Source organism: Megascapheus bottae, chromosome 1 (assembly GCF_031878675.1).
Source record: "Megascapheus bottae isolate mThoBot1 chromosome 1, mThoBot2.hap1, whole genome shotgun sequence".
In the NCBI taxonomy this organism is placed as follows: domain Eukaryota; kingdom Metazoa; phylum Chordata; class Mammalia; order Rodentia; family Geomyidae; genus Megascapheus; species Megascapheus bottae.
Window position 1 is genome coordinate 51,739,914 of NC_143509.1, and position 25,738 is coordinate 51,765,651.

A 25,738-nucleotide genomic window follows, 5' to 3' on the forward strand; every position below is an offset into this window, starting at 1 on the left:
GCTTTTGGAAGGTTACTGTTAAAGAAAGGTATGTCACTCCCACAATGTTGTAACTCCTTTGTAGCCCTCAGATTATCAAACAGTGAGATATATACTGTTAGGTAATTAAAAAGGAATATCTTTCCCCATATTTTATAGTAGAACCTGAATAATAGTGGTATTTTCCACTGCCAATGTAACTATTTACAGAAAATGGATTACTAACTGAAATATATATGTGCACTGTCAAGCCAAGTGCTATCTATGTTCCTCTTGTGGTTTTCCTGGGAACATAGTCACTTTACTCAATTGAAATAATTGACTACTTTTGTACAAATTACATTCTAGTGATGCTAATGTTCCAAATAATGTCTTTCGAAGCAAAGTGTTCACCATTGACTCCGATTCATCTGCTGTGCTAATGGAGACCAGTCATGACTTTGTCTGGTGGTTGAAAAAGTCTTGACTGCCTTTCCCTAATGTTTATCTTTGGCCTAATACTTCAGAATACGGTCATGGTTTCAGCCATAAAACTTTTGAAGTTTAGGAGTCACTACTATAAGATGTGAACTCTGAGGTTCTAATATGCTTTTTGCATATTCATTTAGAACATAGTACATTGCCTGTTAGAATTTGAGAGACAATCAAAAAATCTTAACTACAATTTCAAAATACTAATAGAGTAGTATAATGTAGAGATAAATACATTCATTTTTTTGACAGTTTTAAACTGATTTTAGATCGTTTGTGACCTGGAGATTTATTGATTATACTTTAAGGTGAATGTATACGAAATAGAACATTACTCTCTGGGATTCTAGGGAAAATATACAACTTTCATTATTGCGCTAAATCCATGAAACTAGAGTTGAGAGGAATTGCAACAGAAGCCTCCTTCTTGTTTCAGGAGACTTAGTAGAAGAGGAGTCACACATATAAGCCAGAACTCTTTGGAGGTAGCTGGAGCAAGGGAAAGGCAGGGTACAATTAGAATACCTTAGAGTATAGAAATAAAGAAGTGCTTTTGAAGAGTGATGGTACAAATTGCAGCTGCTGCTTGAAGCTGTTACCGACCAAATGGAATCCAATAACAATAAACAATAACATTGTAAATCATTAAATGAAGTAGGAATTTATTAATTGGTATGATACAAATAAAAGAATAGAATTAGTTCTAAAAAGTAGAATAATATGATCACACAAAGTATTTCCACAAGCCGGATGTGGAGGCTCACGCCTATAATCCTAGCTACTCAAGAGGCTGAGATCTGAGGATCGTAGTTCAAAGCCAGTGTGGCACTAAAGACCATGAAACTCTTACTTCCAATTAACTACTAGAAAGCCGCAAGTGGCACTGTGACTCAAGGAGTAGGACGATAGCTTTGAGCTGAAGAGCTCAGGAACAGCACACAAGCCCAGAATCCAAGCCCCATGACCAACAAAAAAATAAATAAAAATATTTCCATAGAAAATACTTACTAATTGAAAAAGGGAAAGAGTAACTTCATAATAGAGAAACCTGATAATTGCCAAAGCTAAAATCATTAGTAATGTTTAAGTGAAAACTATATGTCATATTATAGGATATACTGGGAAGGATCCTGTATTACTTCTAGGATATTGTTACTAAAGATGTATAACTTAAATTTAATTAAGATTTTACATAAGACAAACCCAAATTAAAATATCATTTACAAAAATAGCTTGTTAGGCCACGTACTGGGGCTCAGGCAGTGTATCATCCCACTACTTAGGCAAATAAGACCTCAAGGATTGTATTTCAAAGCCACCTGGGAACAAAAGTTTTTGAGAGGACCGGGAGTATGGCCTAATAGTAGAGTGCTTGCCTAGCATGCACAAAGTCTTGGATTCAACTCCTTGGTACCACATATACAGAAAAAACTGGAAATGGTGCTACGGCTCAAGTGGTAGAGCACTAGCCTTGAGTAAGCTCAAGGAGAGTGCCCAAACCCTGAGTTCAAGCCCTAGGACTGGCAAAAAAAAAGAAAAAGGTTTTGAGATTTCATCCGCATGGCTCAAGTGGTAGAGCACCAGCTGTGAGTAAGCCACCCTAGCAAGATCGTGATGCTCTGATTTTGAGTCTTGGAACTGGCACCAAAAATTTAAATAGACAAATCACTTGTTGGTAATCTTCAAGTATACTAAAACCATGTAAGACACGGAAAGACTAGAGAACTGATGCAGGTTGAGAGAAGTGAAAAGACATGAAAATTAAATGCAGTCCTATCCTATACAGGCTCCTTTTGTCTGAAGGACACTGATGAGGCAGTCAGTGAAACTTGGGAGGTGATTTTTTGGTTGTTGTTTTGCTTAGGGGAGAAGAGTTGCTTGATAAATTTGGATTACCTAGAAAATATATTTGTTGTCACAATATATTTGGAAGTGATATAGCATAATGACTGTTTCAAGGGAAAAAAAATTCCTACTTTTCTATATGTCTTAAGATTTTTTCTCACATGAAAATATATATATATATATATATTTTTTTTTTTTAAGGAACCTATTTGTGATTTTTGTTTTGTTTGTTTTCTAGTTGTGAGGCTTGAACTCAGTATTCTCCTCAGGTCTTTTGCTAGTGTTAGTGCTCTACACTTTGATCCACAGTACCATTTCCAGTTTTCTGGTAGTTAGTTGGTGATCATGGACTTTCCTTTCAGGCTGGGTTTATACTGCAATCCTCAGATCTCAGCCTCCCAAGTAGCTGGGATTACAGGTTCAAGCCACCAACACCTGGCTAACTGCTTGTTTTTATAACGAATAGATCAGGGTCATGTGAGACTTGAAAACATGGTCTCTGCAGATGTCAAAAGACTTGAGATACCTCATGGATAGTTTGGTAAGATGTACACACAGCTCATATTGCTACATTGGCTCCTTTTTTTTTTCAATAGCATGTATCCACACTTAGAACTATGTTAAAATAGGTTCACTACCACCTTCCTAAGATTATTTTGATTTTGCAGTGGGACTGATGTCAAGAATTTTTTTAATGGTAATATCGTCATGATAAGTCAGTGTGTGTATATCGTGTTTGGAAGTGGAGGGAGAAAGGGAAGCCTTTAAGTTGTGCAACTTTTAATTGTGAACTATTAAAAATCAGCATTAGGGGCCAGGAATTTGGCCTAGTGGTTAAAGTGCTTGCCTAGCATGCACAAAGGCCCGGGTTCGATTCCTTGGTACCACATACATAGAAAAAAGCCGGAAGTGGTGCTGAGGCTCAAGTGGTGGAGCTCTAACCTTGAGAAAGTCCAAGGACAGTGCTCAAGCCCAGGACTGGCAAAAAAAAAAAAAAAAAAAAAAGGCAACATTAATTTAGATGAGCTACGTTGCATTCCCTACATAACTTTTTAGTAGTGTATGCAGTCTGACTACAATTTTTACATACTGTCTTTGGGGAGACAAAAGTTATTCTTCCTATTATGACTGATTTTATGATTGCTATCTTAGGAATTGCGTAGGAGGAACAACATTTCACCAATTTTCCTTGTCATGTTTTCCCTCACTTGCCCCACCTAGGAAGCTGAGTAACAATAGCCAGTGGTGCTTTAGTTTCATAGTTCAGGGTGGACTTCTACTTAATTCTTATTCACCACAGCCCAGGCTATACTTTTTGTTCTCTGTGTCATCAGAGAACAGGAATTAAAGGGCCATTGATGATCATTTAGATTGCTTTTTCTAAGGAAAAACTGATTCTTGTCCTCCTTATTTTAACCACAAAATTCTTTTCATTTTTGTGCCATAACTGGGAACTGTTTATTGATGGGAATCAAAATTGGAGTATTTGTCATGTGCCAAGAAAGTGCTTAGCTTAATTTTTTAGTGTTTTTAACTCTTTTGCTTTGTCATTAGCCCATTTAATTGCTCAGAAGGGTTTCCTTGTGATATACCCATCCATGCATGTTGTGCATGTGGTTGAATTCACCACCTTTGTCACTGTTTTCTTATCCCTTTCCTATTACCCCTATTACCTTCTTATTTGAGTCACCCTAATGACTTCTTAAAAATAGTTTTTTGTCTTTTACAATGGAAGAAATGCAGCCTTGGAAACATGTAGATAGATGTGGTGAAGCCAAGATTTGAGCCTAGGTCTTTTAGTTATTGTGCCATACTGATTTTGGGATTAGAGATAGGGGATGGGGATTAAGCACTTGGAAAATGTGATTCGTTTTTTTTTCCATCCTAGCTACTTCCTAAGACACAAAAATTTGGGAATTTATACCATATGAAAAATTTGATAAAACATCTGAGTAAAGGAACTGTAAAGTGTGTCTGAAGCCACTATGTAGATTAAAGGCCATTGCTTTTCTTTATATGACTTGTCAGCATGGTTCCAAATAGGTTCTTGTCCTGTCCCTTCATAATTAAAAAGTTGACAGAAATGCAGACCCATTTTCAGTTTTGTTCACACGAGTCATAAAATCTCATCCCAAAGTTGAGTCTAAAAGTCCAGCTATGCCAAAAACTACATCTTTAATCAAACAAGGTGGCCATTAGTCTTAAGTTTAGGCTTTTCATTGAATTATATTGGTAGTCTGAATGTTTTCTAACAAGTTTCTTTTTCTTCCTATTTACCAAGGAAATGTGAAAACAGTGATAAATTCCTTTACTTGGGTAACCATTGTGCAGGCTTATTGTAATAGTATAGCTTGATATTCTTAATGCTGATCGCAGTGTAACTAGAGGGTGGTAAATTAGAATTTTCCAATATCCTAAGCTTGCCCTCCTCCCGCAATTAATTTGCTCTGCTGACTCCCTACACGAGGTGGCAACAGCTGGCCTTTTTACTAGAGCTCAGAGGGATTAGAGAGCCGGAATGGCAGCAGCATGCTCGGCCTCTTGCCGCTGTTGACTGTTCTTTATTGTTTGATGCCTGAGCATCTCCCAGACAGCAAGCAATTGTTATTGGAAACTTAAAGTTTGTTTCTCTTGGGAGTATACAATGCTGTTGGGGCTCCTCTTTGTGTTTCTTCACGTTCCCAGCCTTTTCTTATCCTCCATCCTGTGCTTTCTCTTGATAATTAGAAAGAAGCAAAGATAGAACCTTAGAATCTTAGTCTTTGTGAGAATTGGTCATAATGCTAAAAGTTAGAAATTTAGACTGCTGATGGGAGATTCTTGTTACTGTGTCTGTACTATCAGAGATCATTTCTAATGGTCAGTTCATTCTTTATAGTTAATATTATTTAGTGACTGAAAACAAATGTATTGGCACATTTTTGAAATTAGGACAAAAAGGGAATACCAGCAGAATATTAAGACTGCTGTTTCCAGAGTTAATATTAACAGAGGAATCTCCCATACCTGCTTAACTCTGAAAAGAGCCCTCCGCTGACTCAACAATCATTCTAACTTACAGGATAATTACATCTTCATGCCATGTTAAAACTTGAATAAAACAGCAGGTAAGGCATCACTAAATAGACCCATAGCTAGCCAGAACAATGTTATTCTAATGCACTGAGAGAAGAAAAATGTCAGTATGCCCTTTAGTCCAGTTACCATTGGTTACTTAATGTTCTTAAACTTTGCCCATGCTGCTTTGTCTTTGAGGGTTGTTGTGAGTAGAAGTAGAAGTCCTAAACTAATGTGGGACTGAAAAAACTTGTCAGAAAGAATTTACAACTTAAAATTGCAAAAAAGGAATGTGTGATTCTTATCACCAAGCATCACCACCTATCCTGAACCAGATTTGTTCAGTTTTACTGCAAGTCAATGGGTTGTCTTATTAATTGGGGTAAAACTGAAATATTTTTTGTTACAGCATCTGATTATATGTCTGTTGAAAATTTGCTAGATTGTTTGAATTCCAAGTACACTAATGTATTCATTTTTGTTTCTGTAGACTTACCTAAATAAAATTAGTTTCCAAGAGATTTAACAAAAGAGAAGGCAGCACTGAGTTGTAGAGTTCCAAATAATCCTGAAGGGGACCCCAAAAAAGGCACCCTCACAAAGTGTAATAAGCTGCCTGGAAGGAACCTCATTGTGTTACAGGACCACAGTCTCATAGATCATGTGTACCCCTGCTTGGTAGTATGTTCTTTGCCTCTTTTAATGTTTCAGCACTCTAGTTACTGTCTCCACGTTCTTTTTCCCTTTATCTTTATCTCCTGTTGGATTTTCTTTTGGTTTATTTGACACAGGGTGATGTTATATAACCCTGGCTGGCCTGTCACTAATGTTTCTCCTGCCTCAGCCTCCCTAGTGCTACCATGACAAGCATACCCCACCACTCCTGGCTATCTTCCCTTCCGTCTTCCTTCCCTTCCTCCCTTACCTTTCCCTTTTCTTCGCTTTCCCTTCCCCTTCCTTTCCTCTTCCCTCTCCCGCCCCTCCCCTTCTCCTTCCCCTCCTGCTCCCCTTCCCCTTCCCTCTTTCCGTTCCCCTTTCCTTTCCTTCTTTTTTTTTATTGGTTGTAGGACTTGAACTCAAGGCCTGGGAACTATCCCTAAGAGTCTCTGTACTCAAGAGTAGAGTGCTACCATTTGAGCTACAGGGATACTTCTGGTTTTTGAGTGTTTAATTGAAGATAAAAGTCTCACCAGGACTTTTATGCTCAGGCTAGCTTTGAACCATGATCCTCAGATCTCATCTTCCTGAGTAGCTAGGATTACAAGCATGAGCCATAGGCACCTGGCCTGGTTTTCCTTTTTATTTTGTCTCTTACAATTCTCTTATACCACTGACAACCAGAATAATCATTTTAAAAAAATACTTCTATGCCTGAAAATATTTTCCTGCCTGATCCACCCCACCAGTGATTTGTTTCAGTCATAGGTTCACCATATCTTACATGCTATAATACAATACATTCAGTGTGTGATCATGACCTTCTAGCCCAGGCTTTGCCTTCCCCCTTTTAGTACTGATTAAAAAAGGAAAGATTGGAAGCTAACTCTTCCCTTTGTCAGCACCCTTTCTTCTAGTCTATCTTCCTTACAAGTTCCCTCTTGTTTCTGTATGGAACAACAGGATGACTCCAGGTACCTAGCTCTGCCTTCCTCACAGCCTGTTAACTTTCCCTCAGCTGTATGCTAGAGCACCACTGATCACCTGATTTCACTTCATTCCCTCCACTGAAAGGCTGTAATAAGTCTTCATGTTTGCTAGGAAGTTTTAAACCTATTCAAATGTATATATTCAAAGGTACTTGTTCTCCTTGACATTCAAGTATGTTTTGAAATGGTTATTAGTAGAAATGTGTGTGTTTGAAAGGGGAAGAGTTAGTATTTCCCTTCACTACAGTTAAAAAACTCTTCAAGGCATTTTTTTTTTTTTTTTTTTTTTTTTTTGCCAGTCCTGGGCTTGAGCTCAGGGCCTGAGCACTGTCCTTGGACTTTCTCAAGGCTAGAGCTCTACCACTTGAGCCTCAGAGCCTCAGCACCACTTCCGGCTTTTTTCTATGTATGTGGTACCGAGGAATCAAACCCGGGTCTTCATGAATGCTAGGCAAGCACTCTACCACTAGGCCAAACTCCCGGCCCCTCAAGGCATTTTTTAAAATTCTGCCTTTATCAGAGTATTTTTCAAAGTAAAGTGAAACTGATAATGCAGCTAAGAAAGATATAAGAATTTGATCTTGATTCTCCATAGATGAGACAAGTAGTGTAAAAGAACAGAGTTTACACAAAGAATAAAGTAATCTTTGGGGAGCCTGCTGTTAGAGAAGTAGTTACTTATACAAGCATTCCCTATGATAGGGCCTTGGTACTGAGCTTTCCAGGTTACCCCTGAGCAAATCTACACTCAGAATGCTTTAGGAATGAGACATATTTTCCATGGTCTGAAAATATTACTTTTTTAAAGTCACAATTAAGGGATATTGATCAAGTGGCATAACATTAGAAGATTGTTTTTCATATTTAAAGGCTGCTGGTACTCAACACTTAGCAAAGTTCTCTAAACTCGGGTTTTAACTAGTTAAAAATAAGTTTTTTAAAGTTTTTGTTCAATAATCTATGGGTGGAATTTGAAATGTATCATTTTAAAATAAATTGATTTAGTGCTATTGTGCAAATATTCTGGATTTTTTTAAAAGTCCAAGGAATATACTAAAATCTAAAATATATATTTATATATAATATCTAATATATACTATATGTAGTACATGTATACTATATAAATATATATTTCGTATATATGTAAATATATACTATATAAAATATATTTCCTGTATATAATATACTAAAATCTGTTTTCCCTTTTAAAAATGTTTCTACTTTTTTCATGAGAAACAAAAAATAAAATTCATAAATAAAATTTACAAAAACTAAATAAAATTCAAAGTATTAGTAAATTTCATTTTACTATTTCATTTTTATGTTTTTGTGAGGTCTCCCATTTTTAAGATGAAAAACTTGAATCTAGTAATAGAAAGCTAAATCTGTTTATAAAACAATCCATTGGCCTATGTAACATTAGAAAAAATAAGGTTAGACAAGATATGAATTCTTTAAGGAGCAAGAACTCTTGAAGAATTGATATATGTATACACATTAAACTAGTAACCTTTGTGAAGTACATTTCTAATAATCTTTATTATCCAATTGGTGGGAATAACTAACATATGATATGCTCTGTTTTTAAAATGATAGATATTTTACCTGTACAATCTCTTGTTGGTTGTAGTACAAGAGACATTGTATGGACTACATGATAATTGGGCATCCTCCTCAGTGATTTGAATCCAAATATAAGTCTTCTCATTTCCTGAAACGAGGTCTTGAAATATTACTTGAGTGAATGAAATTTTCAAACTTGTTCCGCTCATTTTAGATAATGTATTTTTCATGTTTATTGTTACCTCCTGGATACAGAAAATCCATTTTAATTTTTTCTTAAAACAGCTTTTTCAATCTGCATGTTTCCTAGTCAAGAATTTCAGTTTGGGGGGCCAGGAGTGTGACCTAGTAGTAAGAGTGAGCCTAGCATGCAGGAAGACCTGGGTTCCACATACATAAGAAAAGAAGCCAGAAGTAGTACTGTGGCTCAAGTGGTAGAGCTCCAACCTTGAGAAAAAGGCCCAAGGACAATGCTCAGGCCCTTAGTTCAAGCCCCAGGACTGGCAAAAAGAAAAAAAATCAGTTTTATTAGTCTCTCTTTTCATTGCACCAATTTCTACAAAAGTCATTTGCATAGATCAGTCTTCAGACAGAACTTTACCAGGTATACTACCAGAATTGTAGTGCTTCTTTAAATTTCTTTTTCCATTATCACAAAACTAATAAATATGGGTTGCAGAAACTTAGAGAATGCAATTGGCAACATTTAAAAAGTAAGAGGTTGCTAGTGTACCTTAACAGCTAAGCAGAGTCTTGACTGCCCTTAGGGTACAATTTCTGCAGCACCACTTTCATGAGGTGCCCTTTGGTTAACTTCCTCTTGTACCCCATGCCTTTTTTTGTAGCTTCTCATCTTTCAGAGTAGGCTAGATTTTGCTTCTGTTTCTTAATATCAACTTAGTTCAAAATACTCATTCCGAGAAACCGTAGCACTAATAGAAATAAAAGTAATAGTGCCAATTGCTTATCTATATATTCTCCTTGCTATCTTAATTTTGTGATTTTCTTTTTCTACAGAAAAAGGGAAACTCTGTTTTCATTTTTAAAAGTAGTTTTTGAGCAGAAATCAGTGGCTCACGCCTCTAATCCTAACTACTCAGGAAGCTAAGATCTGAGGTTCACAGTTCAAAGCTAACGCAAGCAGGAAATTCTGTGAGATTCTTCTTTCCAGTTAACCAATAAAATGTCAGAAGTGGAACTGTGGCTTAAGTGATAGAATGCTAGCCTTGAGCAAAAAGCTCTAAGACAGTGCCCAGCTCCTGAGTTCAAACCCCAGGACCAGCACAAAAAAAAAAAGTGATTTCCTTCTTCACTATGTAGAATCAATTCTGAAGTTATTTTCCTTTTTCTGACCCTTATTCTGACTTACTGAACCAATGTAGGTTGAGGATTCCTAATCCTAAATACTCCAATATTAGAAACTTTTTAAGAACTGATGTGATAGTGTCTTGAGATTTGGATTTTACATTTTTTCAGATTGGTAGTTAATACCAATTCTACAAATATTCAACTCAGTAAAGTCTAAGCCAATATTCCAGAACCCAAAAATCTACAAAATCTGAAATACTTGTGGTCTCAAACATTTCAAATGAGATCGGATGTGTTCTGGATACTGTGGTGGCAGATGTAACAATTTCAACATGTCTCTTATAAATAAAGGACTCTTGTTTATAATTAATTTCTTACTTTGTTTTTGTTAGTGGTCGGAATTAAACCCCAGGCTTCATGAATACTTGGCAATCTACCACTAGCCACAGCACCACTGTGGTCCCAGACATTTCAGATGAGGGAGGCTCAACTTGTACCAATTATTTTTTATACTGCCCTGTGATGTAGTTGTGATAAGTAACAGAACTTGCAGTTAGCATAACAGGCATGATTGCCTGTTCTCTTTATGCTATGTCTAGTAAGATTCCATCCCCTTGCCTTAAGAGATATATTTTTCTTCCTTTTTGCATTCATCTCAGTTTAAAATTTGTTTCAACATGTAATTTTTTCCATTACTCTTTAGCTCGACTCTTAAATCAGAATGATATTCTGTTCTTATTTTCCTTATACTTTTAAAGTTACATTAATGAGCTGACTTTAAAAATCGTTCTCGTAATTCATTCATCTGTCCTGTCGCCTTTTTAGAGTTTTAACACTGAAGGTCTTTTGACAAACCAATATTTATAACAGTTTGACAGCAGGATGAGGAACAGCGTTTGTCTTTGTAACAGCTTGAAGAAAGACCCTTTCCAGGACCCAGTCATGCAGTTACAATCTTGACCTCTTTTTTATGCTGGGAACATACATACAGCAGCACCTCCCATGAGTTTTCTTGTCCCATTGACTGTCCATTCACTTCCCATCTGTTTTGCAGTCTTAAAGGAACAGAAGGAACCCTCTTCTTATAAATCTGTCATTACAGGTGATAAATGACGCCCTATCTCATTAAAGGCTGCCTGGGTGGTTTTCCTTTTCCTAAAATGGTTTAATATTACTCCTAACAAAATTCAGACTAGTATATATTTTTAAGACTAGGAAGAGGGTAAAATAGAGACCAAATGAATGTTCTAAAGGCAGATTTAATTTATTAAGGCAGAAATGTTAATGACTTTTAGTTGTTGCAGTTAGTTGCCTAAATCATATATATATGAATATGTATTATATATAGATATATAGATATGTTTTTTTTGCCAGTCCTGGGCTTGAGCTCAAGGTCTGGAGCACTGTGCTTGGACTTTCTCAGGGCTAGAGCTCTACCACTTGAACCTCAGCACCACTTCTATGTATGTGGTACTAAGGAAGCAAACCTAGGTCTTCGTGCATGCTAGGCAAGCACTCTACCACTAGGCCAAACTCCCTGCCCCTAAATCATATTTTTTGATGTTGTTGGTATTTAGATTTTCCTATACGATTGAAAGAAAAATATTCAACCCTACATGATATTCTTACAAGGGAATAAATCCAAGTATTATCAACAATTAGCCTATTTAAAAAAACTATGTTTTTTGGTCATAACTTGAGATGATAGGAATAATTTGGAGCATTTTATATACTGATATAAAATAATTCAAAATAGATAATCTTAACCCATTTGGTTTTTACTAGAAAAAAATGGTTATAAATCCTATAAAAATTCATTGTGTTTCTTCTGTTGATGGGAGTAAATTCTATAGATATTTATAACATTTGGTTTTCCAAGAATTGAGCAAACACAGTTTTTCAATGTGACAGATATTATCAGCCCCACCTCTGCCCTAGAGAATGTTCTTAAATTACTGATTTGAAAAGCACAACTGTGCTAAGGGCTGGTGGCTCACGCTTGTAACCCTAGCTACTTAGGAGGCTGAGATCTGAGGACCAAGGTTCTAAGCCATCCAGGGCAAGAATCCATGAGACTTTTATCCAAGTAATCAGGGGAGAAATTATTCACTGGGGAAGCGGTGGGTGGAGAGAGCCTGGAAGTAGAGCCATGACTTGAGGTAAAGCACTAGTGCAGAAGCTTAGGGACAGCACCCAAGCCCTGAGTTCAAGCCCCAGGGTTGGCGTGCATGTGCACACACACACACACACACACACACACACACTCACTCACAAAGCAAAACCATAAAATGTTCCGATGTATGGTGTGATCATCCTAGCTAATAGTATATCTTCTACAAACAAGGTTATTAGTTTCTTCATTACTTTTCTGATCTATCCCCAAAACAAAGATTTGAAGCAGCTTGCAAACATCTGTTCTCTGCAGAAGACAAATGTTCCTACTTCAGTGAAAATGCTGGCTGGAAAACAAGAGAAAATCTAGGCAAATGAAAGGAAAATGGGCTCTGTTACTTTGCTGGAATTAAAGTAACTGAGTCACATGGGAGGAAAAGCAAACTGGTTACCTGGATCATGGTATTTGTGAAGCCAAAATACCTCACTTGCTGTCCTCTCAAAAAGGACACTGAGTGACCCATGTAAAAAAACAAATGGTGGGCTGGGAGTTTGGCCCTGTGGTAGAGTCCTTGCCTAGCATGCACAAAAACCTGAGTTTGATTCCTTGGTACCACATACATAGAAAAAACTGGAAGTGGTGCTCTAGCTCAAGTGATGGAGCTTTGAGAAAGTCCAAGGACAGTACTCTGGCCCTGAGTTCAAGGCCCAGGACTGGCACAAAGAAACAAACCAAACAGAACCAAATGATTGCATATAATCATGAATTTCATGGAGTTCTTTATTATAATGTTCCTCAACATAAGCAATTCTGAAAGAAATCAAAATTATGTACTCTAAATATGTAGCTATTTCATTTGGCTTATCAGAAGATAAAATGTAACTTAAAAACAATGAATAGGGGCTGGGAGTTTGGCCTAGTGGTAGAGTGCTTGCCTAGCATGCATGAAGACCAGGGTTCGTTTCCTCGGTACCACATACATAGAAAAAAAGCCGGAAGTGGTGCTGTGGCTGAAGTGGTAGAGCTCTAGCCTTGAAAAAGTCCAAGGACAGCGCTCAGGCCCTGAGCTCAAGCCCAGGACTGGAAAAAAAAAAAAAATAATATAGCTCACATTCTTAGTCTGAGCCTTTTAGTGTCAAGTAGCCAAAGGTTCTCCTGACATTTGCAAGAACCTGGAATGGTTGTTAAGAAAGGCCAATCCATAATTACTAATAGTTAGTTGCAGTTGACTTGCCACCCCCTTAAGAAGTTCATAAAAACTTGAATATCGGGCCGGGAGTTTGGCCTAGTGGTTGAGTGTTTGCCTAGCATGCACGAAGACCGGGGTTCGATTCCTCAGTACCACATACATAGAAAAAAGCCAGAAGTGGTGCTGAGGCTCAAGTGGTAGAGCGCTAGCCTTGAGAAAGTCCAAGGACAGGACTCAGGCCCTGAGCTCAAGCCCAGGACTAGCAAAAAAAAAAAAAAAACTTGAATATAAGGTTTTTCTCCATGTTCAGTCATGCCAGTCTTTTAGAGAACAGGATTCAAGATATATAAGAAGTGTTTGAAGAAGTTTTTATTATATTAGCCTAAAGGATCTATAACAGTATTTCCATTCAGAGTCTAAAAAAATTTAAAGTTGAACTTATTCACAAATCACTCTTAAGTTGTTTATATAGTCAACAGATATACTGTGTTGCATGGGTTGTTTGGGTCATAAAGCAAATGCTTTTTAGTGGTTATCTGTAACGATAGTTTGGTTAAGGCAGATAACTACGAATGGTTGATATGAACAATGGATAATATTCGTGAACATGTATAACAGCAAGTTTTATGCTAGGGTTGGTGCTGGGATATGGGGTGTGTGTGTGTGTGTGTGTGTGTGTGTTTTGTTTCTTGTTTTTTCTTCCAGTCCTGGGGCTTGAACTCAAGGCCTAAGCACTGTCCTTGGGCTTTCTCAAGGTTAGAGCTCTACCACTTGAGCCACAGCACCACTTCCAGCTTTTTTTCTATGTATGTGATACCGAGGAATTGAACCCAGGTCTTGGTGCATGCTAGGCAAGCACTCTACTACTAGGCCAAACTCCTGGCCCAGATGTATGGTTTTAAATGACAAACTTTTTGCTAAGTAGATAGATAATTCATATAATTTTTTACATTGATTCCTACATTGATCTTAGGGGAGAAATTATAAAATTGATGCTTTCAAAATGGATCACATAGCACTGTGAGAGTAATTTGGCAAAAGACAAGTTAGGAAAGCTTTTAAAATTGTAAGCATGTGAGTCAGAATGTTTCATTTCAATCTAAATTTTAAATTACTAGAGGCATTAATTTGGGATATATTCCCTCACTATAGACAAACTACAGTTTAAGGCTTTATTGTTATAAAGATAATGGCAAAGTGTCACAGTATTTTACAACTGATTCATTATTTTGAAACTAGTAGACCTAGGTAGATATATATTACTATATTCTCCTTTATTAAAATGATATAAAATATCTGTTCACTTGCTATCATGGGTTATATCGGGAATTACTTGTTAAAATTTTTCATCCAGCTTTTCAGTATTATATCTCCCTTTGAAAGCTCTATGTTGTGGTTTGATTCTGAAATGTACCCTAAGACCATGTGCTTCCCTACAGCTTTATTGGGAGATGCTTGAACCTCTAGGAGGAGGTCCCTAATTGGAGGAAGTAGAGCACTGAGGACTTGCCCTTGAAAATAGATCTTGTCCCCAGCCCCTTCCTTTCCAGGTCATTCTGCTTCCTGACCAAGAAGTAAGCAACTGTGCACCACACACAACTGCCATAAGATTCTGCCATAAACAACAGGAAAAGACTGTGAACCAGTAAAGCCTCTGAAACCAAGAGCCAAAATAACTCTTAAGTTGATTTTTTTTTTCAGATACCTTGTCCCAGCAACAGAAAGCTGACCAATACACTGTTTTAGATTTTGTTTATACCAATGTAATTTTCATCTAGCTACCAACTGCCACTCCAAATCAACCTAAATAAGTGGCAGTTAGAGTGGATATAATTCTAGCCCAAACAACAACTTTCCCTTCAGCATTTGATTGGAAACAGCCTAGCCTTCACAGATATCTAAAGTCTAGAAGCTCAAATTTTGAAATATTGCCCATCTTTATTATTTTTCTTTATTTTAAGTAGTTGCACAAAGGGATTTTAACTAAGCATGTCACTTTATGGACACAATGCATCTTGATCTCAACCATTCTCTCCCATCTCCCAACTTCCCCCATCCCCTCAAAATATATGAATTAATTTTTCCTAATGAAGAAATTACTCCATTTTTCAGAAGGAGCAGAAGTGTTCTGTTTGTTTTCATAAGTGAATCAGTTTTAAATAATCATGTCTTTTTATAGGGGCAAAGGGAAGAAACTAGTCCAAGACTCAGAAGATGATGCTATATTGATCAACACACACATATACAAACACCAAGTTCATCTTTTAAAGGGTCAGCTCCAGAAAGGGGCACTTTTTACATTTAATTTATTTATTTTTTTATTTATTTGCTGAAGCTATTCAACTATCCTATTTCCCCATATCATAGATTCCTTTAAATGCTGAGTTTGTAAGGAGCACTTATGGAGTATAATTGTCTAATAAAAAGCAAACCTTTTCCAGAACAGCTTAATTTTCAGCCTTTTGGAGAACGGCTTGTTACAGCAAATCTCACTACAATGTGCTTGAGGCATGGTATCAAGTGCTTCTGCAATGTGTTAGAAACGTGTCAAGGTACATTTGGATATGTTGGATGTGGGGTTTGCTTGAAATATACTACACTAGTTCGCAGCTTGTTTCTTTATGCTCTCTTTGAAAACATCACAAGTTATAAAAAGTCTAGTTTGGTACACGTGGTAGTGTTTTGTATGTGATCCTTTGTTCCCATTCTCAACTGTTAGTAACCACTAAAGTTAATGTTCTCCCAGGCTTGGCCTTTTAGTATTCAGTGTATTCAAAACATAATTACAGATTAGTTTATATTTGAGACTTCTAGAGCAAATATCAGAAGCCTTAAAAAGTAATTGGGAGCAGCAGTATCGTTTTATGTGGAGATGAAAAGAGCCAAAATGTAAATGGGTGTTAACGCATTTGAAGAGAGGATAAAGAGAAGATACTTCATTCACTGAGACTGGCAGTTTATGAGTCGGGGATTATTGGAATAGTCATGAAACAATCAAGAAGCACAATGAATTGATGTTTGAAATAATTCATCTTTTAGGTAAACATTGGGTAAATAGAAAGTAGATAATGTACTCACTACATGTAGAGTTTTGTAACAGAAATAGTTTATTAATCCTTTTCTTGCTTAGTAGGTTTAATTTATCAAGCAGGTCACAAAACTGAGAAGTATTCTTTAGCTATGAATGTTCGGTATAAATACTTAAGTTTGGAAAAGATGTTTGCTTTATTATTAACCATGTTGATCTGCACCTATATTCCTGATTTTTATCAGAGGACACATGATCTTACATAAAAGGGTGATATATACAAGTAAAGTTAAAGTAGTACCATCTTTTGTGGTACTGTTTGGACTCGGCCTCGCCTCGGCTTGCAGATCCACGTGCGAGTCTGGAGCACAGACAGGGCTGACCCCTCCAGTCCTGACAGTCTCATCTTCAGTTAAGACAGCTACAGGGCCAAATGAGGACCAAGTGAAATGTCAGTGTCTAAGCTCCCCAGTGCGAGAACAAGCCAGGAATGCTCCTCAGATGTGAAATCTCTTCTGTGCCCCACATTTCTCCATCAAGCCCATCATCCAGTGAAGACAGATTCTTTAGGTGGTACCAGAATGACTGTCTTCTTGACAACTGCTTTTTTCTTGTAACACTTCCATTCCTTCACACTGCCCATTCCCATTACTCTAGTAACTTACTTCCCATTACTTCCAGTTACTTACTTTTGAGAGGGTTAAGATATGCCAGTATTTTATCCTTTTAGTCTAATGTGTGTGTGTGTGTGTGTGTGTGTGTGTGTGTGTGTGTGTGTGTGTGTGTGTGTGTGTGTGTGTGTATGTGTGTGTATGCTCACATGTGCACTCTACTTTTTCTCTTGGACTGGCAGTCTACCACTTGAGCCATACTTCCAGTCCAACTTTTTGCTTCAAACTGGTTTTAAACTGCGATTCTCAGATCTCAGCCTCCTGAGTAGCTACAATTAGACATGTGATCCACCAGGACCCACCTGGATTATAACTTTTTTTTTTTTTAGCCAGTCGTGGAGCTTGAACTCAAGGCCTTGGCACTGTCCTTGGGTTTTCTCAAGGCTAATGCTCTACTACACTTGAGTTACAGCACCACTTAATGGCCTTTTCTGTGTATGTGGCACCAAGGAATCGAACCTAGAGCTTTGTGCATGCTAGGCAAGCACTCTGCCCCCAGATTGTAGCATTTTAAAAAGGAACTTTTAACTTTTTTTTAGTTCTATGGTTTTCATATAATAATCCTTTTATTCTCACTTGTTAAAAAAAAAAAGTCAACCTATTAAAAGCATAAGGAAGTGAGACCTTTCTGCTTTGGACATCTGCTGCCCAGTATCTTTCAGTATAGACAGCTCTCGTGGTGCTTCTGAGGTCCTCACCTGTGCGTGGTCTGCCCAGCTGAGGATGGAGGCCATTAGTGGTGCCCAGGTTCCACAGCTGTACATCCTTACAGCTGCTCACTTAAATCATGAAGTGAAATTGGATTGTTTCCACCTCATAAGGTACAGTGTCCCCGGGTGGAAATATTTTTCAATGAAGCGGTTAGAGTTACTGCTGTGGCTCTAAACACCTGTTTGGGCTTTCCAGGTTTGCTATGCTTTTCAAGTTAGCTAGTTTGTTTAGTTTTTCCTTTAAGACCCATCCATTCTAAAAGTATAACACAATTTACAAAACTTTTTCCTTGACCTTCTCATCTTTACAAAGAAAAGAAAATGGCTGAAGAACTGTACTTACATGAAATTGTTGTAACTATGGATTGAAAAAGTTCATCTCTTTTTTATCAGTATATATTAGCTTTACAAAGGGGATTTCATTGTTATATATTGTATATAAATACAGTATATTCCAATAAATCTCTCCCCTCTTCCTTATCCCCGTAACACAACAAGTTTCTTTGGAATTTTTTCTCTATCATACTTTCTATGTATTTTGAAGGTATTTATCCTCTTCCATCCTTGTTAGCCTAACCCCATCTTGTTAGTACCACCCTCACAACAGCCTTTCTCTTTCCCTTCCCTGGAGCTCCTATTCATTCACAGCTTTTATGGTGGTCCTTTATGCTACTTTTATCTGTAGTTGCAAGATATCTCAAAATTACTCTTTTTCCTACTCCCCTTCTCCATCTTATAAATGATCAGTCAGACGATAAGTTTATCCATGTGTAAATACTGTGTATATGGTATATGTATGTACTTTCATGTCTATGAATATGTCTTCTGGGTCTAGCTTCCACAAATGAACAAAAACAGTTTATCTGTTTCTAAGCAACTAATATTCAGCTAAATGAATTAATGCAAACTAACAATTTGGCCTTATATGTAAAAAGCTTAGTTTACTAGTTTGACTGCTATTTAAAAGAAGCCAGCATACCAAAATGTAGAGTATACTTTAGGGATGGATTGGAATCCCTTGTCTAGTTTCTCTAACTTAATCTTTCATGTAAAGAGTGACTATAGCCATGTTTTCTCAAAAAGTATTTTGATTAAAACAAGAGCAACTTCCTTTCAGATTTATACTAATCTTAATCTAATACCAAGATTTTTCAAATACCAAGAATATGGAAAAGTTATCTCTACATATAACCATGGGAGACTTTCTTACATTCTAGCCATGGTAATAATAATTCACTAAGAGGGAAATTTTTCCTTTTAGTGTATACTTGTCAGTAAGGGATACTTATATCTCCAAAGGCTATTTACTTGAATTGTAAAAGATATAACTGTAGAAGAGTAAATGCTTCTTCTAGGACTGAACTATGGGTACAAAGCAGTTTTTGCCAGTTTTACTTCTGTATCAGCTCTGAACCAGTTAACATTGCAATTGATAATTCCCATTACTAGGTTAAACTGTGTTTAAAGAACAAAAACATCTGTGATCATGTTATAATAGAATCAGTATTTTAAGTTACAACAAAGTAATATAAATCATGACTTTTCCACATTTAAGAATAACTCATATTTGTGTAGAATATATGCATTCCAGAGAAATTATAAACTGTGTAAGTCTTTAGACATGGACATTTTTTAATCAATTAAATTTAAAGATCTACCTTGAGTGACTCTGGTATTTGCAAGTTACATTCATACCTGGGAAAGTGCTTTCCCATAAGATATTTTCAAGGAATTATTGTTCCTCCTTGTTGTAATAAGTTCCATTTTGTCTTTTTAGTTTGATGACATATTGATATATGAATCCAGGTGTACAATTCATTTTCCACTTATGGTTGTTGATCTTTTCTGGGTAACTTTTCCCGTTACTTTTTATTTACAAATCATTTCCCTGCCTAAGACTAGTTAAATGCCCCACCTATATAATTTTAATTGGTAAAAATGTCTTATTTTCCTTTTGCAGATATTGCTAACTATGAATCCTTGAGAGCTTCAGAGGTTCTGAGAATCTACTCAAGTGATCATGTACATACTAATATATACATCTGTATGTGTGTTTTCTCTGAAAGAGTCAACAACTATTCCTAGAGCTCTAGAGTATCTGTGGCTGCCTCTCTCTTCCATTCCACAGGATTTCTGAGCCCTGCTACTCTGAGCCATCTGCACACTATTCCATCTTGGATGGTGTACTGAGACTAATTTTTTTTCCTTCAGATAGTTGAATATGAGATTATCAAATAATCATCTCTGGTGATGTGCAGTGCATTTGCAGAATAGGTTTGTTTTTAGTTAACTAATTTATTATTTCTTTTTATCTCCCTAGAGAAAGTTAGAGAGATTCAAGAAAAACTAGATGCTTTCATTGAGGCGCTTCATCAGGAGAAGTAAATTGTATTAAGTGAGTAAAAGTTCTGCTTTTAACATAACTTATATTTAAATTTTTCTTACTAGTTTATTCTGTTGTCTCTAGCCTGCTTTTTAGGATGTAATTATTTTAGTGGCATGAATCTCTGAAACTATACGGTTCCTTCTAATGTTTGATTTCCTTTGTCCAAGCTAAATATATATATATATATATATATATATTTTTTTTTTTTTTTTTTTTTTTTTTTTTTTTTTTTTGCCAGACCTGGGCTTGAGATCAGGGCCTGAGCACTATCCTTGGACTTTCTCAAGGCTAGAGCTCTACCACTTGAGCCTCAGCACCACTTCCAGCTTTTTTTCTACGTATGTGGTACCAAGGAATCGAACCTGTGCCGGGGCCAGCCGGCAGCAAACCAGGGTTCGCAGATTGGGGTTCCTGAAATAGGGGGCAAGGACTAGGAAGAAATAGAAGAGAGACAGACACACCGGGTCCGGGATGTCTGCAGTCCAGGAAAAGACTGCCGTTTATTTTTCACTCCAGCTTCTTCCCTTCTTCAGACTCAGGGAACTTCCAGGTGTTACATTCATATGGTAAATCTCAGGTCATTTACATAGAATAAGGCCAGAAAACAATAAGACAATAAAGCCATTGCCTGATGCAAATCAAGGTACAGTTTGATTCCACTCTGGCTCCCAACAAACCTGGATCTTCGTGCATGCTAGGCAAGCACTCTACCACCAAACTCCCGGCCCCGCTAAAAATATTTTCTAAAACACACTTCAGGCAGAAGCAAGGTAAATGATGAGCTAAGAGACTTTACAGTAAGTGACACACTTACTGCATTGAGGGGTTGAACTGTGGCTATCATTATTCCTCGTGGTCATAGTAATTGTGTAAATGTATATTCAGCTTATTACATAGTTATACATTTGAGGAATCCTTTGCCTGACTCTACTTTTTAAAAGAGAATCAGTACCTTTTTTTTTCTTTAAGTTTATTGTCCCTTTGGACTGTTCTATAATCTGCCATTCTAGGCATGTTTCTCATAAGATACATAGTTAAGAACTTCCCTCAGTATATTTTCAATTGTTAATTATCATTGAGGAATTATAATTGATAAGTCATTTGCTTTCAGTTGAGAAAAGAAAACTGCTATGACTAAGCCATTGTCACTTATTGAAATATTTCCAAGAGGAGCTTGGAGAGACCGAGGAAGTAGGACTGTCCAAGGATAGTGCTCAGGTCCTGAGTTCGAGTCCAGGACTGGCAAAAAAAAAAAAGAGAGAGAATATCAGCCTGCTGTCAGTGGCTCACTCCTGTAATTTTAGCTACTCAAGACGCTGAGATCTGAGGATCCAGGATTCAAAGCCAGCCTGGGCACTAAAGTCTGTGAGACTCTTATCTCCAATTAACCCCTAGAAACTGGAAATGGCACTGTGGCTCAAGTGGTAGAGCACTAGCCTTGAGCTGAAGAGCTTAGGGACAGCACCCAGGCCCAGAGTTCAAGCCCCACAACCAACCCCACAACCCCCCCGAATAATACATATAACATATATATATATAATATCTTTAACATAAGCCAAAAAAGATATTGTGCTTGTATAAGTGTCAATATTTGTAAATGTTTTCTGTACCTTCAGTGCTTGAAATTTTATTTTACACCCAGAAAGTATATCAGTATCATCCTAGTGATGAGAATTACTAGGAATCGTTGCTATTTGTTCTACTACTTGAACCACGCCTCTTGCCCTTATTACTCTGTTTACCACTGAGATGAAGGTCTCACTTTTCCCCCAAACTAGCCTGGACCGTTAGGCTGTTATGCTCCTATTTAAGTTTCCTATAGCTGGAATGACATGCATACCACCACACTCGGCTCCTTTTGTTGAGATAGGACCCTAAGAACCTTTGTGCCAAAAATGTTCCTCTCCCAATCTCAACCTCCTGCTTAGCTGGCATGACAGGCTCATGTCACTGATTGAGGTGAGGTCTTACGTAGTGGTTAATACCTATTCTCTAAGCTGTTCATGGTCTAATATCTATAGTTGCAATTGCTTCTAGGGGTATGCCTTTTTTTCTTCAGAGTGTGTACCCCAAGAGCAGTTCAGGAAGAGGCAAATAGTGGTAATACCAGTGCACCTAAGCCCTGAGCATAGGGAAAAGATCCGAGCTCTTCTTGTCTCCCAACTCTTTGCTTTATGACCAAATCATGTGCTCTATGACTCTGGACTTTTTCAGAGTGTCTCTGAACTGGACAAATGATGTGTTTGTACCCTGCAGATCTACTAAATCCTGCAGAGTAGTATCCCAGCTTCTCTTTATAAAAGTTAACCAAGCTTCTCAAAGAATAGTTTCTCTATTTCAATTTCAACATAGGTAGACTTCTTCAGCCTGAAAATTTTGCTTTTATAATAAACATCTTTAACTGTTTAACTATTAACTAACATAACCATGAAGAGTCTTTTTTTACCAACTGATTTTGTTAGATTAAAAAGTTTAATAAGTTAGATAAAAATTTTGCTAATACTTTGTGATAGGTGATTTAAGAGTGATTTTAACAAAATTAGCAAACTGAGATAGGCTTCAATTTTTTTATGATCATGCAGTAAAGTTTGTTGAGAAAAGCTGCATTTGTTTTCCCAGACATAAATTTATCAAATTATTTATTTTTACAGAATCCTCATAACTGCCTCTACATACATCTGAAGAAACGAAACGTCCGTCTTTTGTCCTGCCTCTCTTCCTTCTGCTATTCTACTTTCCTAAACATACAATAAAGTCATAGGGGAAAATAATTCATGTGTGTTTCAGGCACTTTGGCCCTTAGCTGCCTTTTGAATGGAAGAACAGTAAAAATGGCATTATCATCCTATGTGATTGTACCAATGTGACAGATTGGTGTAATATAATTGGGCTGGCCACTCCAGCTAGTCCTTGAAGATAGGAAACTTGCTCTCTACGTTGCTGTCTTATTTATGGCAGCACTAGTGTAATTCCTTCTCCATGGTACTCACTGTGTCTTTTCCAGAAATAGAATGCTAGTCACTTTGGAATACAACTTTTTTTAAGTTATCATTTGTATATAAAATGATAGTAGCCTGCTAAGTCATCATCTGTAACTATGGTGTTCTTTTCCCAGGTATTAGTTGACTGTTAATTCAGTTTGTACTCTGTACCTAAAGGGAGGGGAAAATGATTAAGGGAAGACCTTCTGATAGATAAATCTGTATTTTAACAAGTCGGTGTGTAATCAATGAAAAAAAAAAAAACAGCTTTGATTGCTAGCTTAGAAATTGTTTATAAAGTGGTTAGTAGCAGCTTACCTTCAGTTGATATTTTTCCACACTCACTATCCATTCAGAAGTAATTTATTTTGAATATTGTGTACTTAAGTTGGGCTTTCTGTTCGTAGTAGGGATTTTTTTTTCCTATTGACAGAAGCCCATTGCAGGGAATGGACAAGATTAAGGATAATCAATTGACTGATGTCATTTAGAATATTGTCAAATATTTAGACATCAGGAAAAGGCTTTCTAATTCTGTGGCTTTTTTTTTTTTTTTGGCGGGGGGCGGGTCAGGAAGTACAGGGGATTGAATCTGGGGTGTAGACTTGTTAGACAAAAACTGCAGTACCGTGCTGCTCCCTCACCTCCCACCATTTTAAATAGAAATTCTTTCAACAAAATAATGTTCAACATTGCTCAGGTGAAAATTAGAACAAAATTTAAAGTTAATTCATTGCAGTTCAAGTACAAGAATGGTTTTCCAACATTTTCATGTTTTATATAAACTTGTTTTATTAAGACTTAAAAAAAGAAATACACCATTTTAACTTAACTTTTAACTTATTTTTAACTTAGTTAACTTTCTCTTCTGCTGTTTCTTAAGGCTTTGTTATGCTAATGAAACATGCTCACTTCACGAGTTTTTATTTTACAATTTACACTGAGTAAAGATCAAGAACAGACTCTAGTTCTTCAGGGATTGTTTTTGGTAACGATTTTCTGCTTCCCCCCAATTGTTTCTTTCTTTTATCTGAATCCATTCTTCATTGTGATCCTTCATAGTTTGACAGTATGCATGGGTGGAGAATGTCACAAGATAGTTCAGTAAATACAAATATTTAATTTAAACTACCAGATAGGAAGATCCTGTTTTTGCAGCAAGCAGCGGTGTACATTGTTTGGTAGATGAGAGGTCAAAGACATTTCCAGCTTTCTTTTAGGTCAGAAAGCAGAAAGGGCACGGAGCTCTGCGATAGTCTACATCAAGATTAGGAGCTGGTCTCCTGGGGTAAGCCCTGGCAGGCCGGGATGACCACAGCAACCCTCCTCCCTGGAGCCCACATCACAACGTGCAGCTCAAAACACCCCTTACAAGTACACATCCGCCTCTAAAGGAGTAAAGAAATAGCCTAGGTTTGTTTCTGTAAACTATGGATAGAAAAAGGCCCTCAGCCATATTTCTGCAGATTTCCTTCTACACCAAATACTGGAGTTAGGGAGTCATTTTACCACATCCCTTTCCGTAAATTTTGCTTTTTCTTTTAACTGAAAGAGGAGAACCTTCAATCCTGTGAGAGAATCAGTATTGTAACTTAAATATAAATTGCTGATAAAAATGTTATATTTAAAAAAAATTTTAAAAACGTCATTTCTTTCACACTCCTTATCCCCTCGACAGTACAGCTTCTTTCATGGATTGGCTTTTTGTTATTGTTGTTTTGTTTGCTTTTAGCCGAACTCATACTAAGTATTCTCCCCGCCCCCCACCTTGAACATCAGGTATTTATGAATTGCAGTTGTTATGAAAAGAAATAATAAAATTCAGTCTCAACAGTAAGTACTGTGTGTTGTGTCTATAGTTCAAGTACTACAAATGACTCAAACTTAAAATTTAAGAAATAATCAGCTAGTCAAGATACAACAAGTAATCATCTGTTTATCATGTCAGACTTTGCAGAGAATCGAGTACATCAAAGACAAATTAATTGATGAGGATATGACTTAGAAGTCAGTATGTATAGACTGCACGCAGTAGGAAATGTGTAGTATGGTTCTCACCTCAGTTCAAATGGCTGATCTGGAGGCACAATTAGCCTTTCTCATTTAATTATCATCCTTGTAGTAGCCTCATTTTCCAGGCTTTCATCCAGGGCACTCCTTCCTACAAATCATATAATAATCAAATGCAAAAACAAAAAACCAAAAGGAATAAAAGTACCTAAGAAACATTACAAAGTGGTGCTTCCTAGCCATACGGTTGGAGATGTTTGTATGTGAGACGCAGAATACGTGGTGGTATATGCCTGTGATTCCACTACTGGGGAGGCCAAGGCAGGAAGATCATGAACTTGAGGCCATCCCAGGGAATAACAGAATATCTCTTGAAAGATTCAGAGTATGGGTTTAATTGAAAAATTCCTTAGCTGCTTACTAATTTCATATTTATTTATTTTGATTGTATCTGACAGAAGTATGGTATTTTCTCTCTTCAATAAATGAGATCATAGTAACTCCTATATTGCAGTTCTCTAGCTGGTATATGTTGTATTTTCAGCTACATGAGCATTTAGAAAATGTGTTTTAAGATATGCTTATCTTATGATTGGTTATAACTGTGATGTTCAAATATTCAGATATCTCTTTTTCCATTTGTGCACTGTGAATGAACTTTGTATGATTTTTTAAATCTCATGCTAAATGTAAATGTCACTGCAACTTATATTTTGCTCTGTGCTTTGGGTCATTTATGTAGCTAAGTCATTAAAAGATACTTAAATCACATGATTTTATT

At 36.8% G+C, this 25,738-nt stretch overlaps 1 protein-coding gene across 4 annotated transcripts in view; it reads left to right on the forward strand.

The window, feature by feature from the left end:
* Window positions 1-24,784, forward strand: part of Opa1 (OPA1 mitochondrial dynamin like GTPase) — a 72,936-nt gene extending 48,152 nt beyond the window's left edge. For all 4 annotated transcript variants that reach the window (XM_090344001.1, XM_090344013.1, XM_090344009.1 and 1 more), the window contains 2 exons: window positions 19,901-19,975; window positions 22,618-24,784. In XM_090344001.1, the coding sequence (XP_090200127.1) occupies window positions 19,901-19,965 (65 nt within the window). In that variant the 3' untranslated portion in view covers window positions 19,966-19,975; window positions 22,618-24,784. The remainder of the gene's footprint in view (window positions 1-19,900; window positions 19,976-22,617) is intronic.
* The last annotated feature ends 954 nt before the right edge of the window (window positions 24,785-25,738 follow it).